We start from the raw sequence: 15279 nt of genomic DNA on the forward strand, positions 1-15279 counted from the left end.
TGCTCTAACCAACTGAGCTAACCGGCCACCCCCTATAAAACATTTTTTAAAAATACAATCCTAGTATTTCTTCAAAACAACATTGTGAGGTGGGCAGATCTGAGATTTTTACAATTTAAGATGAGAAAAGTGAAGCTTACAACTATAAGTGGTAAAAACCCAGATTTCCCAATTCTAAAGAGTCCCTACTTGATGATTTTGTCTTCTCCAGAGGAATAGGCTGAAAAGCTTTCCACTGGAGACGGCATAGCAGGAACAATGTAATCCTAAAATAGCAGCAATAGCTGGGGCCCATGGAGAAGGCAGCACTCTTTGTGTAGGCACTACAATAGAACCCCTTCATTTGTGATGCAAGCCCCTACCTCCAATGTGGGTTAATCCAAGGGTACCTAGTGTAATGATTGCATTTCTCACCCAACTTGGACATAGCCCCAGTACAGATTACAAAATATGAAGCTCAGATCATGGAGGGGTTCTGAAGAAGCCAGACCAATTTTCAGGCTGTGCGGGCTGCAAGGTCCATTACACAGAGGATGAAAAATGCTTTATTCAAAGGTATCCTTGCCTAGAGTAAGCAGCAGACATCAGAGAGGCCCAGTCAGATTTCCTGAGGCGAGAGGTGACCTTTTCAGGTTCAAAAAGGAGCCCAGACACTATTGCTGCCTGGCTCTTAGTCCTCTTAATCCTCACACTGCTACATGTTTACCTCCTCAATGGAGGGAAGGTTCCCATTCATCTCTATCTCTATGTAACCTAGCACAGACACACAGAAAGAGCTGAGCAAAAGTTTGTTACATGAAAGTTTGGATAAAATGAAAATAAGAGAAAGTTTGGATAGATGGCTGAAGCAAAGGGGCTCCTTTCAAAAGTATATGTCAAAAGCATACACTAACCATACATTCGATTCTCCAGTGTGGGGACTGAGCTAAGAGACTCAAAGGGGTGGCCACGAATGCATTTCTGGAAGCCAACACAAATCCTTCAGAACTGGGTCAGAGCAGACACTTGAGAGCACTTCCTAAGGTCTCCTAGAACAACTGCACAGTGAATATTGGCACTGAATAAAACCACCACAGCACAGGGAGATCAGAGACTGAACTGCCTTCCGAAATGCCCAGAGACTGTCTCTTATAAGATGATCTGGTTTGCTGTCTCAGCCCTTGCCCTCCATCCCACCATGTGGTCCCATATCTTTACTGTATCTCTTGTGTAATAATCTGCTCTATATAATATCTGTCTCCCCAACTAGACTAAAAGCCCACAGATGGTACAGATTGGGTTCCAGTAACTTCTAGGTCCCCGATACTATGTCCTCTAATAATATAGTATAAATGGTTCCCCAAAACTACTGATGATTCTCATTATAAAAAATAACTATTAAAAAAAAAAAAAACCCTACAGGGTGCCCTAAAAAACACTCTCTACATCGCTCCAGCATTCGACTTTGTTCCTAATTCATGCTCTCTTCAGTCTCTGAAAATTGGCATTTTCTGTTCCTAGTTGTATGGTATAGCCTAAGACCACAGTTGGATAAGCTTTACACTCTGATGGATTCACCGGAGTAGCTTCTATGGAGTACACACACACACACACACACACACACACACACACACACACCTCAACAACTAAGAATAAAAGTATAATTCATAACTCGTACTCCTAGGGGTAACCAAATACAGTGGTGCCTGCCTGATCCTGGGCAGTAATGGTATTAAGCAGAAACAAACTGCTCTCTCAGCTGCCCCTAAGAGACAAGCCTCATGTACAGCTGTACTAGTTACTCCTAGAGCTAGAGCTAAAAGCCTGTATGTGGTTATTGCCACTTCTTGATGGAGCTCATGAACTGAATATTCTTAAAGCCACACTATCTCCCACTTCCTTTGAAGTAAACTATTAGCACTGCCACTGCACAATTCAATTTCTTTTTTTTCTTTTTAAGTTGTTTTTTTTTTTTTTAATTTTATTGGGGAATATTGAGGAACAGTGTGTTTCTCCAGGGCCCATCAGCTCCAAGTCGTTGTCCTTCAATCTAGTTGTGGAGGGCACAGCTCAGCTCCAAGTCCAGTTGCCGTTTTCAATTTTTAGTTACAGGGGGTGCAGCCCACCATCCCATGCAGGAATTGAACCAGCAACCTTGTTGAGAGCTCACACTCTAACCAACTGAGCTATCTGGCTGCCACTCTGGAAGCTCAGTGGCAGCTCGTTGTCTTCAATCTAGTTGTGGAGGGCACAGCTCACTGGCCCACGTGGGAATCGAACCAGCAACCCTGTTGTTCAGAGCTCGTGCTATAGCCAACTGAGCCATCCGGCCGCCCCTCAATTTCTTAGAAGTAATTACAAAATTAGACTGAACAGCTATATCTGACAGACTTTTCACTCTTGAAAGCAGTATTGCTGTAACTACTGACATGTGAATCCTGCAACAGCAATACTCTTTTCAGGAGGCACTCTGATGATAGGAAACTAGGGATCTTTTTTGCCTCTACCACAGGCTCAGGATTATTTGGAAAAAGGCATCCCACCTGGAATGTGTTCCCACTACTTTAAATCCCTCCTGTGAGCTCTGGTCTGAGAAGCCCAAGACTGATGGCTTCTGTGAGGTCAAGGACAGAATCTATTTCATGGACTGGGAACACTAAGTCCCAAGGTACTGAAGTCATTTGGAGGGGTGGGACAAAACTGGGTCTGGGACTCAAAATCTCAGCTCTTGAGCAGATGTTTTGGCCTCTGTGCTATCAAGGGCATTCTCTGAAAGAGGACCAGGAAGCCACTTCTCTAACAGGCTCTATGCGAGGTGTGAGACACAACACGATAGTACAAACAAATAATATGAAGTGAACGCTACTAAAGCATATGTAAGCCTTTTATTGTCCTTAAAGAAAGCAAACTCAGACCCAAGGTTGACAACGAGGCGATCATTTGGAAACCTCAAAGGCCTACTCTGTCCCTTTAGCCTTATTTCTCCCTTGGGGTTTCTCATTCTTATGGTCACTGTCACCATCATACAGGTCTCCTGGATGAGGCTGCTCTGGCCTAGGTGTAGACATGCAACTTTCTCCCTAATTGTTGCAACAGAGTTACAGTGAGACTGAAACATTCAGACAAAAGCTCAGAGATGATAAGAGGGCAATGAACACAGACAGTCTCTCCTATTGGATGGTCTGGCTTGTAAAGTTCACTTGTTTGTCTTCAGTTTGAGATTTGCTACAGTGTATTCCAGTTTGCAAACTCATTTGTTCTCACCACCTGGAAGTACAAGTATCTTCAGTACCTCCTTAAAGTTTAGACCCAAGAAAGCACAGCCAAAGACACAGTTCTTTCTCCTAAGTTCCTAGTTTCTCATCTCAAGCCACTGACACTGGGCATACCTACTCCCTGTTAGGAAAACCAAAGGATAATAGTCTTACTTTATGGGTCCAAAAAGGTTACAGTCATTTTTTAAAACATGACAAGCCCAGACAAAACCACACTCAAACGCTATCACAATGAGATAAAGTGCTGTGGGAGCACAGAAGAGAATATGATGAGGTCTTAGGCACTCGCTGGGGAAGCTTTCCGCCAGAAAGCCTAGCGATATTTCTTTTCTCTGAAAACCTATCGTCTATGGCTGAACACTCAATTGTGAAATGCTGTAGGCTGTTTTTCAATTAATTCCTAACAAGACTCTAAGTACCTCTAGGTCAGAAATTGTCCTTTTCTAATATTCCTTCATCCATGGTGCCAGGCACAGGAGACACTCATATAAGTGTGGGGTAAATATCTGTATGACTGATAAATAACTTGTCATGATCTCCTTCCACCTTGGAGGAAATGATGCTCTCTGAGTAGGAAGCAAAAATTTGACTTTGGCTGCATGCCTGAGGCGAGAATAGCCTATCAACTTAAGGCAGTGTCTAAGTTGAGACAACTCCACCCATTTGCCTGGAGGAAGTGCAGTTTTCTTAGTCCTGACTTTCTATAACCTTCCAGGGTATGAGAAAAAGCTGATAGAGGGAAAAGATACCACCTTCCATGTCCCAGCTGTCCAAGTATATAGTCCTCGCTGATGAAAATGAAGGACTCCTCACAACTAGGCCTCAGATGGTCACCAGATTCCACTTGCCACTCTTAGGGCTCCTTCACTAACAGTGCAGTTGACTACAAATGGCCCTGCCACAACCAGGGGGCCCTATGCTCACCTCCCAAAGCTATTTTCTGTGTAGTAGTTTATAAACCAATGACCAGGGTCCCTCAGGGACAGTACTGCTGTTTGAAACACCAGAATCATTCTAGGGTCAGATAGCCAGAGATTGACTGCTCTAGGCCTTATTGGCTCTGAATGCACAGCCTGCTTTTGTTTCCTTTGCAAACGTTTTCTTATAACGGGCTCCATTACCCCTCATCCATGACAGAAGGGGTGTGTGTGTATGTGTATGTGTATGTGTTGAGGGTGGGGAATGAAATGACAGCTATTCGTGAGCAGGTACAAAACTCCCATGTACCTCCCTAGAAGACCTTAAATCAGCTCTTGGACTGAAGTCGTGTTAGATGATTTATACCTCTCACATCAGTGATCAAACACTATTATGTATATAAGCCTTGTCCCAGTGGTGTCCTGGGCCACTTGGCCCTGAGGTGTCTGCCCTGTAGCATGGCCAGCTTCCTCTAAAAGCAACTCTTTTCTAACCTGGTCACACAGCAATTTGGACAGCAAGAGAATACTACAGAGACCAGCTGACGCCAGAGAGGAACTGGCAGGATGGCAGAAACTCAATCGCACAAGCAGAAAATGGGTCAGTACATTATGGCCCTCAAAACCTGCACTCAAGTAACTAAAAAATCACTGAACTCCTGCTCTCAGTGAAGAGCTACTTCCTGGAGGTCATGAGAGAGAACATTAAGAGACAGGCTCCCACATTGTCTGGACTGCTGTCACTCCTATGGAGCAAAAAAACTCTTAACCCTCCTCATGCCATCTGCTCCTGCAACACCCGTATCTAGGAGGCTGAAGTCAAGAGTGAAGGTTTTCAAGATGTATGTGTTGCCTGGCTCAACACTGAAAGGTACCTACTGTGAGCCAAGATTGGCTTTCGAAGGACTAAGCTATACAGAGTAATAAGTTAGATCGTCTATAATTCAATGTTAAATCTATAAGTGATCTCCATCATTCTGAATCTCATTAATGACTGGTTTCTTAACAAGCTTTCTCAGTAATGGAGGCGTGTGTCTCAAAGAGTGGTGCAAGTAAAGCCTTCGTACCTTAGATGTGAGGTCCCGATGGAAAATGCCTTTGAAGTGAAGGTAGCTGAGGCCCACTGCTATGTCACAGGCCAGTTTCACCCTCACAGTCCAGGGCAAATGCAGGTTACTGTCTAGCAACTGTTCCAGGTTTCCAGAGTTGATATACTGCAAAACAGAAGGAAAACCCAGCTACCATTTGTCTGGCTATGAAACCACTAGAGAATAAACACCAACAAGATAGAGACTGTATGTTTTTGTTTGTTTGTTTGTTTGTTTGTTTTTAAGTTACTGAGGGCTTATTCTGCATCTGGGCACAGTGGTAGGTGCTACACACAAAGATACCTTTTTTTAAGGAGATCACAATCTATTAAGGGACATAGACAAACAATATCATGTCGTAAACACTAATATATAGCCGTGTACGTGTACAACAGCACTGGGCAGGGCAGAGAAAAAAGTTACTCACTCAATCTGAACATGTTAGAGAAAGCTGCATAGAGGAAACAGGGAGTCAAAGGATAACCGAGGGAGCAGGAAAGACAGACCACACAGAGGGAGCAGCATATGCAAAGATATAGGTTAAATGCATGGTCGTATAGGAAACTAATTTACTCGATATGGCGATAGTTCATGAACAGGAGAGGCAGGTGAGGCTGATGTGCTTTGCTATTTTATCCTGCGTATACGGAACAAAAGAAAGCCTTTTAAGCAGAAGAGCAACATGTTCATGTTTGCTTTTTAAAGAACAGATTATTTTAGCAACGGTATGATAGATGGATTAGAGTGGAGAATAAGCAGAGGGCAAAATAGGCTAGGAGATTATTACAATAATCCTGGTGAAAGAAGGGTGCCTGAGTTACGGCAATAGTGGAGGCACTGGAACAGAGCAAGATTCAAGATGTATTTAGATAGCAGAGTTTAAAAAACAACAACACTTGATGGCTGCCTGGATGGGGGCCGAAGGGCAATGAAAAGCTATCGGTTGATCCCAAGCTATTGGTCCCTGGATGCCATTATCAAATATCCAGAACACAGGGACAGAAGCAGGTTTCCAAAGAAGAGGCAATGTTAAAAGATAGCAAGTTCAGCCAGGATGTGTTGAATTTAAAGGCTTGTAGGGCAACCAAGGTGGAGAGTCAGTTTAAAGGTCAGGAACAAAGGCTGGGCTAAAGACTTTGGAGGCAATCACATTGAGCGGAAGTAGTCACTGAGGCCAAGTGAAATTGCCCAGGGGCTAACCTGTAAGGTGGGAAAGTAACATTTAAAGGAGCAGCCAGAAGAAGAATCAAGCAAGCATGTCATCACAGAAATCAAAGGAGAACATTCCAAAGAGGAAAAGACCCAAAGTATCAAATACTATAAATCAAGTAAGATGAGCATTAAAAGTGTCTCCTGAATGTGTAACTAGGAAGTCACTGGCAACCATGGCCAGAACAGTTTCAGTAAAATTGTCAAGATCAGAGTAAGACCAAAGTGGACTGAGGAGTGAGTAGGAGAAAAGCTATGGAGAAACTATGTGAAAATGCACTCTTTCAAGAAATTTAGCTGTTCATCATTCCTACTTACCCGTGAAGAGCTGTGGGGCTTTTAAGAGCAAATAAGCATATTTATATAGAGATGATAATAAAAACAACAACAGGTAATATTTATTTATATAGTACTTTGTGCCAAGCACTATTCTAAGAACTTTACATTAATTATCTCATTTAATCTGCATATAAATATAAGCCTATAAGGTAAGTGTACTAATATCTTCATTAGAGGCTAAGAAACTTGCTCAAGGTTATCCAGCTATTAAGGAGCAGGGCCAGGGTTCAAACCCAGGCAGTCTGGCTCGAGTTCATGCTCTTTAGCACTGCGTTACACTCAAGAGTCAGAGGACACAGCACCTGAGTCAGAGAGTCTTATGTAGAACACAAGCTCAAAGTCTTTTTCCCAATTAGGTTATTGAATTTAGTCAAACCATACATGATGTATTATTAGCTCCCTCCTCCTCCCAAGGAAGAAAAGGGGGCAAATTCCTCTAAGCCTAAAATTAAGCTTTTAATACCTATTATGGGGGGGGTATTATTGAATTTACAAAAGACTAGGGAACCTAATGTAACAGGAGGTAAGAGATCTGAATTTTAGTCCACTTTTGCCTCTTAATAAACTAATAAGGCTGTCCTTCAGTTTTCTCACCTATAAAATAGGTATGATAATCCCTGATCTATATAACAATGTTATAATGAGAATCTAATATAAATATACGAAAGTGCTTACAAAAATTGAAGTGCCAGATAATCAGATTTTCTGACATGGTAATATAAGCATCGAAAAGAACCAGCTGGGGGCAGCACGATGCTGCATTTCAGTTCCTTGGATGCGGCAGACAAGCTTGGGCAAGGCAGAGAGAATGACTAAAAATACACCTATCTTCTCAAAAGGGAAACCTGTCCATCGGCTTCATCCTGCTTGATAATCCATCTTTGGAAATCTCAAAATGAGATATAATGACGGCATTAGCATAGTGCCTTCGTCTCTTTACACAAGTTGGATTATTCATGGTTCACATTTGAGGTGCTCATTTGCTAAAAAGAAACTGAACCTGCAAACTCCAAGCTACGTGGGAGCAACAAAGCTGATGCCTAATCATGCAGATAAATTTCTTTAGTTCTGAGAGTCAGAAAGGTCTGAGAGGTGGTTCTTTCCTTTGGCATGGTGACAATGTGACATGGAAGGCCTGACTTCAGGAGCCACTCAAGTTTCCCAACTGAAGGCCAGGCAGAAAAGACCATGATGAAAAGGCTGTATATGCACTGTCTGTAGGCCAGGCTAAGCCAGGACTTTTGATTCTAGTTCAGAGAAACACATGTTTATTCTGTTCAGCTATGTCTCTGAAGGCCTGAGAAATCCACAGACCAAGCCCAAGGGTGGAAAGCAGAGGAGAAAGGTGAGACAAAGTGAGGAATCACACAGACTGGTAGTGGCTGGATTTTCCAGGTAAGGTGGGAAAAGCACAAACCAAGACCAGAGAGGGAAACCAAATGGAGTTTATTGTTACAATCAATTTCAATGCTGGCCTTTGGTGAATACTTTGGTAGGGCTGATAAACCTCTGGGCCTTCAGAAACCACAACTTCTCAATATCTCAAGATCTTTTGCATCTATGAGGACAGGAAGTTTGAGATCTGCCAACAAGGAAAATTTCTAAGTTGCTACACACTCTGTGTGCCCATTAGTTGGAACATTCACTTCCCCATAAGCAACTCCCCGTGCAGAGTCAGCTGCTGTGTACTCTGAACAACTCCCTCTACGAGAAGTAGAGGCAACAACAACTGTACTAGCACACTCAGCTTGAGGATAACAGCTGTTTGCTTTCATTTTCTTCCAGACCACTTCGTTGGGCAGCCCTACGAAACAACTTAAGGCACTGGCTATACGTTAAAACTGGCTATATGTTAAAACTAGAGAGAAGTTTTACATTTTACATTTCTTATTATTGTTCTTTTAAACTTTCAAGTTCATAAAACTATAATATCAGCCACTCATATGTGTTATAGGTTCTTCGATACCTCTTAGGAACTATTCCCCAACTTCACCTACACCAAAACCTGCCTCTCCTCCTCATGATCTAATAAAATTTTATAACAGAGTTTCTGCCATTTCACTTGTGCTTTATGCTTGGCTTCATTAAAAATTCTTTTCCTAGAACAATAATGGAGGTATCACACTTCCTGACTTTGGCTTGTACTACAGGGCTACGATAATCAAAACAGCATGGTATTGGCAGAAAAACAGACACATAGACCAATGGAATAGAATTGAGAACCCAGAAATAAAACCACATAAATATGGACAGATAATTTTTGACAAAGAAGCTAAAAACATACAATGGAGCAAAGACAGCCTCTTCAATAAAGGGTGCTGGGAGAATTGGATAGCCATGTGCAAAAGAATGAAACTGGACTGCTATTTGTCACCATGTACCAAAGTTAATTCAAAATGGATCAAAGACTTAAGCATAAGACCTGACACAATAAACTGCATAGAAGAAAACATAGGTACTAAACTTATGGACCTTGGGTTCAAAGAGCATTTTATGAACTTGACTCCAAAGGCAATGGAAGTAAAAGCTAAAATAAACGAATGGGACTATATGAAACTTAAAAGCTTCTGCACAGCAAAAGAAACCATTGACAAAATAAAGAGGCCACCAACTGAATGGGAGAAGATTTTTGCAAACAGTGCCTCCGATAAGGGGCTAGTATGCAGAATATACAAGGAACTCATGCAACTCAACAACAAGAAAACAAACAACCCAATTGAAAAATGGGCAGAGGACTTGAAGAGACATTTCTCCAAAGAGGACGTACAAATGGCAAATAGACATATGAAAAAATGCTCAACATCACTAATCATCAGAGAAATGCAAATCAAAACCACAATGAGATATCACCCCACCCCAGTCAGAATGGCTATCATCAACAAGACAAATAGTAACAAGTGCTGGAGAGGCTGTGGAGAAAAAGGAACCCTTATACAGTGTTGGTGGGAATGCAGACTGGTGCAGCCTTTATGGAAGGCAGTGTGGAGGTTCCTCAAAAAATTACGAATAGAATTGCCATATGACCCAGCAATCCCTCTCCTGGGTATCTACCCAAAAAATCTGAAAACATTTAGAGATAAAGACACATGTGCTCCAATGTTCATTGCAGCTTTGTTTACAGTGGCCAAGACATGGAAACAACCAAAATGTCCTTCGATAGACAAATGGATAAAGAAGTTGTGGTATATATACACAATGGAATACTATTCGGCGGTAAGAAAAGATGATATAGGAACATTCGTGACAACATGGATGGATCTTGAGAGAGTAATGCTCAGCGAAATAAGTCAGACAGAAAAAGCAGAGAACCATGTGATTTCAATGATATGTGGTATATAAACCAAAAACAACAAAAGAACACGACAAACAAATGAGAAACAGAAACTCATAGACACAGACAATAGTTTAGTGGTTGCCAGAGGGTAAGGGGTGTGGGGTGTGGGGTGGGAGATGAGGGTAAGGGGGATCAAATATATGGTGATGGAAGGAGAACTGACTCTGGGTGGTGAACACACAAGGGGATTTATAGATGATGTAATACAGAATTGTACACCTGAAATCTATGTAATTTTACTAACAATTGTCACCCCAATAAATTTAATAAAATAAAATTTAAAAAAATATATTCTTTTCCTAGAAGGCACTCAATAAATAAATGTATGTTCATAACTAACCAATATTATATATGCAAGAAATCATATGCCAAAAGTCACCCTAAAAAGTCACCAAAGGGACAGAGAAGTGGACACTCAGCTCTCCACTCGGCAATATCAATTCAGGTTATTTCTACAAACATTTATTGAGCACTCCTCCCCTTCCTGCCACACCCATATGAGAGTAAGAACCTGTCTGTTTACATCAACATTATAGCCCCCAGTGATTAGAAGAAAGCCTAGCACACAGTAAATGTGGATATATAAAGATGAATAACATTCAATTTATATATATATATATATATATATATTTTTTTTTATTGGGAATATTGGGGAACAGTGTGTTTTTCCAGGACCCATCAGTCATTGTCCTTCAGTCTAGTTGTGGAGGGCACAGTTCAGCTCCAAGCCCAGTCGCCGTTTTTAATCTTTAGTTGCAGAGGGTGCAGCCCATCATCCCATGCGGGAATTGAACTGGCAACCTTGATGTTAAGAGCTCGCGCTCTAATCAGCTGAGCCATCCAGTGGCCCCTCAGTTTATATTTTAAAGAAGTACAGTGAAAGACATACAGGTAAGTAAATAATACCAATACCCCTTTAGCAGAGGTAAATACCTGGGGTATAAAAGTAGAAACTGACTCTGCCTGAGGAGTTTAGAAAGTTTCAGAGAGGAAGTAACATCTGAGTTGGATCCTAAAAAATAGTTAAGAGTGACCTAGGCTGAGAATATGGTTCTTTCCATGTATTCCCTGTAGCCTCTGATGGTTCCAACTCAGGCACAGACACATAAACATGCCCACACAGAGAATATTCTGGAGCAGCACGAGGCAATACCTACCACGCACTACACCCCAGGGCTCCTGTGCCAATTCTTGCTGACTCTACTCAGCTACAGTGGCCTCACCCTTGATCACCTTGATCATAATCAACCAGTAAGAAGGGTAAGACAAAATGGTTAGTTTTGTGTGTTTTTTTACTTTGAATTATCAATGTACTGATATCTGCAACCAAACAAGCTTATCTCTAAACAGTGGTTCAAACCCACATTCAGAAAAGCTCCGAAGAAAAGATCAACTGCAAGAATTACTCCTTTTTGAAAAAATCTACCTAACTGGCCTGGAGCTAGAGCGCTTACCCAAAGCAGATAAATGTGCTGCCATCCAACTAACAGAGATCATTTTCGGCCACCTAATTAGCAGGGTTGTCCTGAAGAAGATCCATCCACCTACACAAACACTGAAAACCTACTATGTGAAAATACAAAGGTAAATGGGGCCAGTCTCTGCCCTTAGTTCACAGTCTAGGAGAGATGACATACAATCAACTAAGAGCTTTTTTTCCACATAGGACAATAACATAATTAGACATGCTACATAGAAATATCATTCAAACAATAGTATAAAAACTATGGAAAGATCAGGAATTGAGGCTTAGAGAATAGTTAGGAAGCTTCTGGAATCATCCAAAGCCCCGAATAAGACAATGAATGGCAGCAAGAATGGAAAAGAGGTTAATATCTAGAGACATCTCAGAGGTAGAATCAACAGGATTTTCTGTTTAATCAAAGGCAGTGACTAATTAAAAGAGATAAGGCATACAAAGCATGTCCAGCACAGTGCTCAGCTCAGAGTACACAACTCGTTCTCCCCTATCAACATCTTATCATCATTCCTTCTGTGGGTTACTCCAGTAGCTTTCTAACTAGTCTTCTGGTTCCCTTCTTACATCTTGAACACACTTAGCCCTCATTCCAATCCATTTTACATAATACAGCCAAGCTAATCCTTCTGAAATGCCAACCTGAAGCCACTCCCCTGTTAAAATTATTCAATGATGCCCTACTTAGGATAAAACCCACAATCTTTAGCATGGCGTACAAAGCCTTTCACTCCTGCTTATAAAGGTTTTTCTCCCTGCTTACCTGCACATTTGTACACACTGCTGATCCATTTACCTGGATTATCCTCCTCCCACCTAGGCCTGGCTAGTCACTCATTGTTGAGGATTTATTTCCATTTCATGGATACCCAAATGTAGGGTTGGGAGTAACAAAGACATTCTATGCAAAAGGAACACACATATAAAGTGCAGAGATTAGTAGTTATTCCTTTTTTTTCTGCATCAAGTAGGGGAGAAGGGATGAGGGGAAGGTACTGCAACAGTCCAGACGAGAGATGGCCAAATGCCTGCTTTAGAGAGCTATTTTAGGCTTGAAAAAGTGGGCTAGAGTTAGGATATGCAGAAGTAGAATTTAAAATATTTAGCAACTGAGTGATACATATGAGAACTGAGGGAAAAAACTCACAGGCAACTCAGAGATTCCAAATTGAGGTGCTCAGAGAAACAGTGGGAAAAGATGCTGTAATCTTATGTGTCTTCAGTGAGTCAGAAACCAGCATCAATGTCAAATAGCCAAATCAGTGGCTTGTTGAACCTCTGTTCTTTGGATGGGCCCTCTACAGAGGAGGGCCTGGGCCCCGACCTAGTTTTCACTGAAGCCCAACAATACCATTGTGTTGGCCACTGTATGTTTGCTGGTCGGCTCTAAACACAAAGGCTAGCAGACACCCCATCCTGCTGGCTTGCTTTAAAGAAGAAAAGAAAGCTTTGTTACTGCCCTGGGTAATTCCAGGACAGGCATCCCAAGAGCACCCTGTGGGAGGCTTGTGCTCCAAAGGAGCCTCCTGTTCTCAGCTCGAGGTTCCACAGCCACTGCAAGCGTACATCGTATATCTGCCAAGGCCCAAGTTTGCCATGGTTCAGCCTCCATTCCAGGAGGTCCACCAGGGCCTGCTGGACTGAAATAGTCAGTAGTAATTAACTAACTCAAAGAGAAAGGGAATTCAACATGTGTTTCAGAATATTTAAATGTTTCACTCTCTCTGTTTTCAAATATGCCTATCTACTTCCTAAAATACTCTTCTTCCCCTTCATAGCTTTGCTAATTCTTATTCATCCTTCTAAACCCAGCCCGAGTCTCTTATTTTGGAAAGCATTTCCTGATACCCCATCCCATATTTTGTGTCACTTTAGCTTCCTGTATGTATATTTTTGTTTATCACATTGTAGTATATATAATCTTGATGGCAGAGACCAGCTGTTTCTCAGCTTTGTAAGCCCAGTATCCATCCAGTAAAGTGAACAATAAATTGTTGAATAAACAAATGATAGAGTACATTTAAATAAATGGAGGCAGGTTTTAAGTTCCCTCTTTTATTAGAAACCTTCCCAATTCAGTCATTAATGTAATTTAAGATCAAAAAGAGAAATATGTTTTTAGAGGAATTTTCTGATAAATACCATGTAAAACAAATATTTAATAATGCCTACTGTACGGCAGGTACTATGGTAGCATTGGATAAAGTGAAATATAAAACATAGTGTGTTTGGCCAGTCAGTGATATGAAATTCTGAGAATCACTTTACCACCCTTATCAGCAGACTCCTTAAAGTGGTCAGAATCACATGGACTTAAAAAAATATAACTGAGATCTCCTTTTGGAAATTACAGAAGATATTTATTTTATCAGTATCTAAAAGCCGAGTAGCGGAGGCTATAAAGATATCTCCCCTACTTCCCTCACATTTCCCACAGATAGACACTATGAACCTATTCACCACTTTAAAGAACGTAAGTTTGTTTAAGGTACCTGAAGTAGTACGAGTGTTTTTCTATGCATGTAAGCTGCTATAAACGTCAACACGATTGCTTATCTACAGATTCAAAAGAGTACGATTAAGTTTTCCCCATTGATTTTTAACTCTAACATCAATCATCTCATAATTAAAATCAAATTTGTTAAATAAAGTAAATGTTAAAAGATAAATCTGTAGAACAAATCTTCTCAAAGAAACAAACTAAGGTAATAAGAAAACTGTTCCCTTTATCCCATGAAGCTCTACTATAATCGCAATCAATGGTCTCAGACATAATTTAAGATTGGGCCAGGGCTCCTGACACTCCATCCTGTCTACTTTCCTACCCCCAAATCCATAACTCTACCAGCGACATGGCTATTGGAGCCATGTTTAAAAGCATTCTTCCCTCCGGCTTGCTACCCCACGCACATCTACAGCAACCCTGCACTGTCCAGATCCAGACAGGAATGTCTGACATTCACCTGGTGATTTGAGCTCGGAGCAAATGGAGCTCAAAGCAATCCCTTAGGAAGACAAAGCACCTTGCCTGCCCACCAGATCTGAGGAGCCGGGGCTTGACAATGGACAAAATGAAAATGGAAACCAAAACAGGTTAACTTTCTAATTAAGGTGATTTATATTGAAGGAAACTCTGTTCTTAAATGAACCAATCATTTCTTCTACCTCCTCTGCCTATAACAGAACACTGTTTGGCCTCTGGATAAGGAAGAAGTCAAGCAAAAGTTAAAGGAGACAAACTACAAGCTCAAATGTTATCTTGTAGCGGCAAATGTTAGGCAGAAGGATAGGAAGGGAGGAAAGGTTTCAAAGGTTTCCAGTTTCCTATGTGGAAGACAGCTTCCCAGCCCAGTAGTCAGTCACTCCAAGAGCAGGATAAGGGTCAGATAGGTAAGTAAACACCCTTAAGTTCACAGAAATGCACAACGATTACTTGGAGCCATCAAAGGAAGGGGTGGGGACAGAGGAACCAGCCAGTTCTGGTTCTACTGCAGAGAAAACAGATTTGAGGTCTGGTGTACATATTAAGTATCTATATCCTCAAGGAAAAAGGGAGAGCCTTTTTTTAAACTTGGTTTCAGACCATCTCAAGTATCAGGATGATTTACCCTCCTTAATGAGAGAGTAATGAGGAAAATCGGATGGTTAATCCTGAGTGAAG

The 15279-nt window shown here is 41.4% G+C and overlaps 1 protein-coding gene across 4 annotated transcripts in view; it reads right to left on the bottom strand.

Annotated features, from left to right (window-relative positions):
* The window catches only part of TESK2 (testis associated actin remodelling kinase 2), a 126409-nt gene that overhangs the window by 7725 nt on the left and 103405 nt on the right, over positions 1 to 15279 (bottom strand). For 3 of the 4 annotated variants that reach the window (XM_074334636.2, XM_074334635.2, XM_019749377.3), the window contains one exon: positions 5239 to 5385. The exons of the other annotated variant lie outside the window; for it this stretch is intronic. In XM_074334636.2, coding sequence (XP_074190737.1) covers positions 5239 to 5385 — 147 coding nt within the window. The remainder of the gene's footprint in view (positions 1 to 5238; positions 5386 to 15279) is intronic. 4 annotated transcript variants of the gene reach the window in all.

Source organism: Rhinolophus sinicus, chromosome 14 (assembly GCF_057876585.1).
Source record: "Rhinolophus sinicus isolate RSI-liver-muscle chromosome 14, RSI-T2T, whole genome shotgun sequence".
NCBI classification, from domain to species: Eukaryota; Metazoa; Chordata; class Mammalia; order Chiroptera; family Rhinolophidae; genus Rhinolophus; species Rhinolophus sinicus.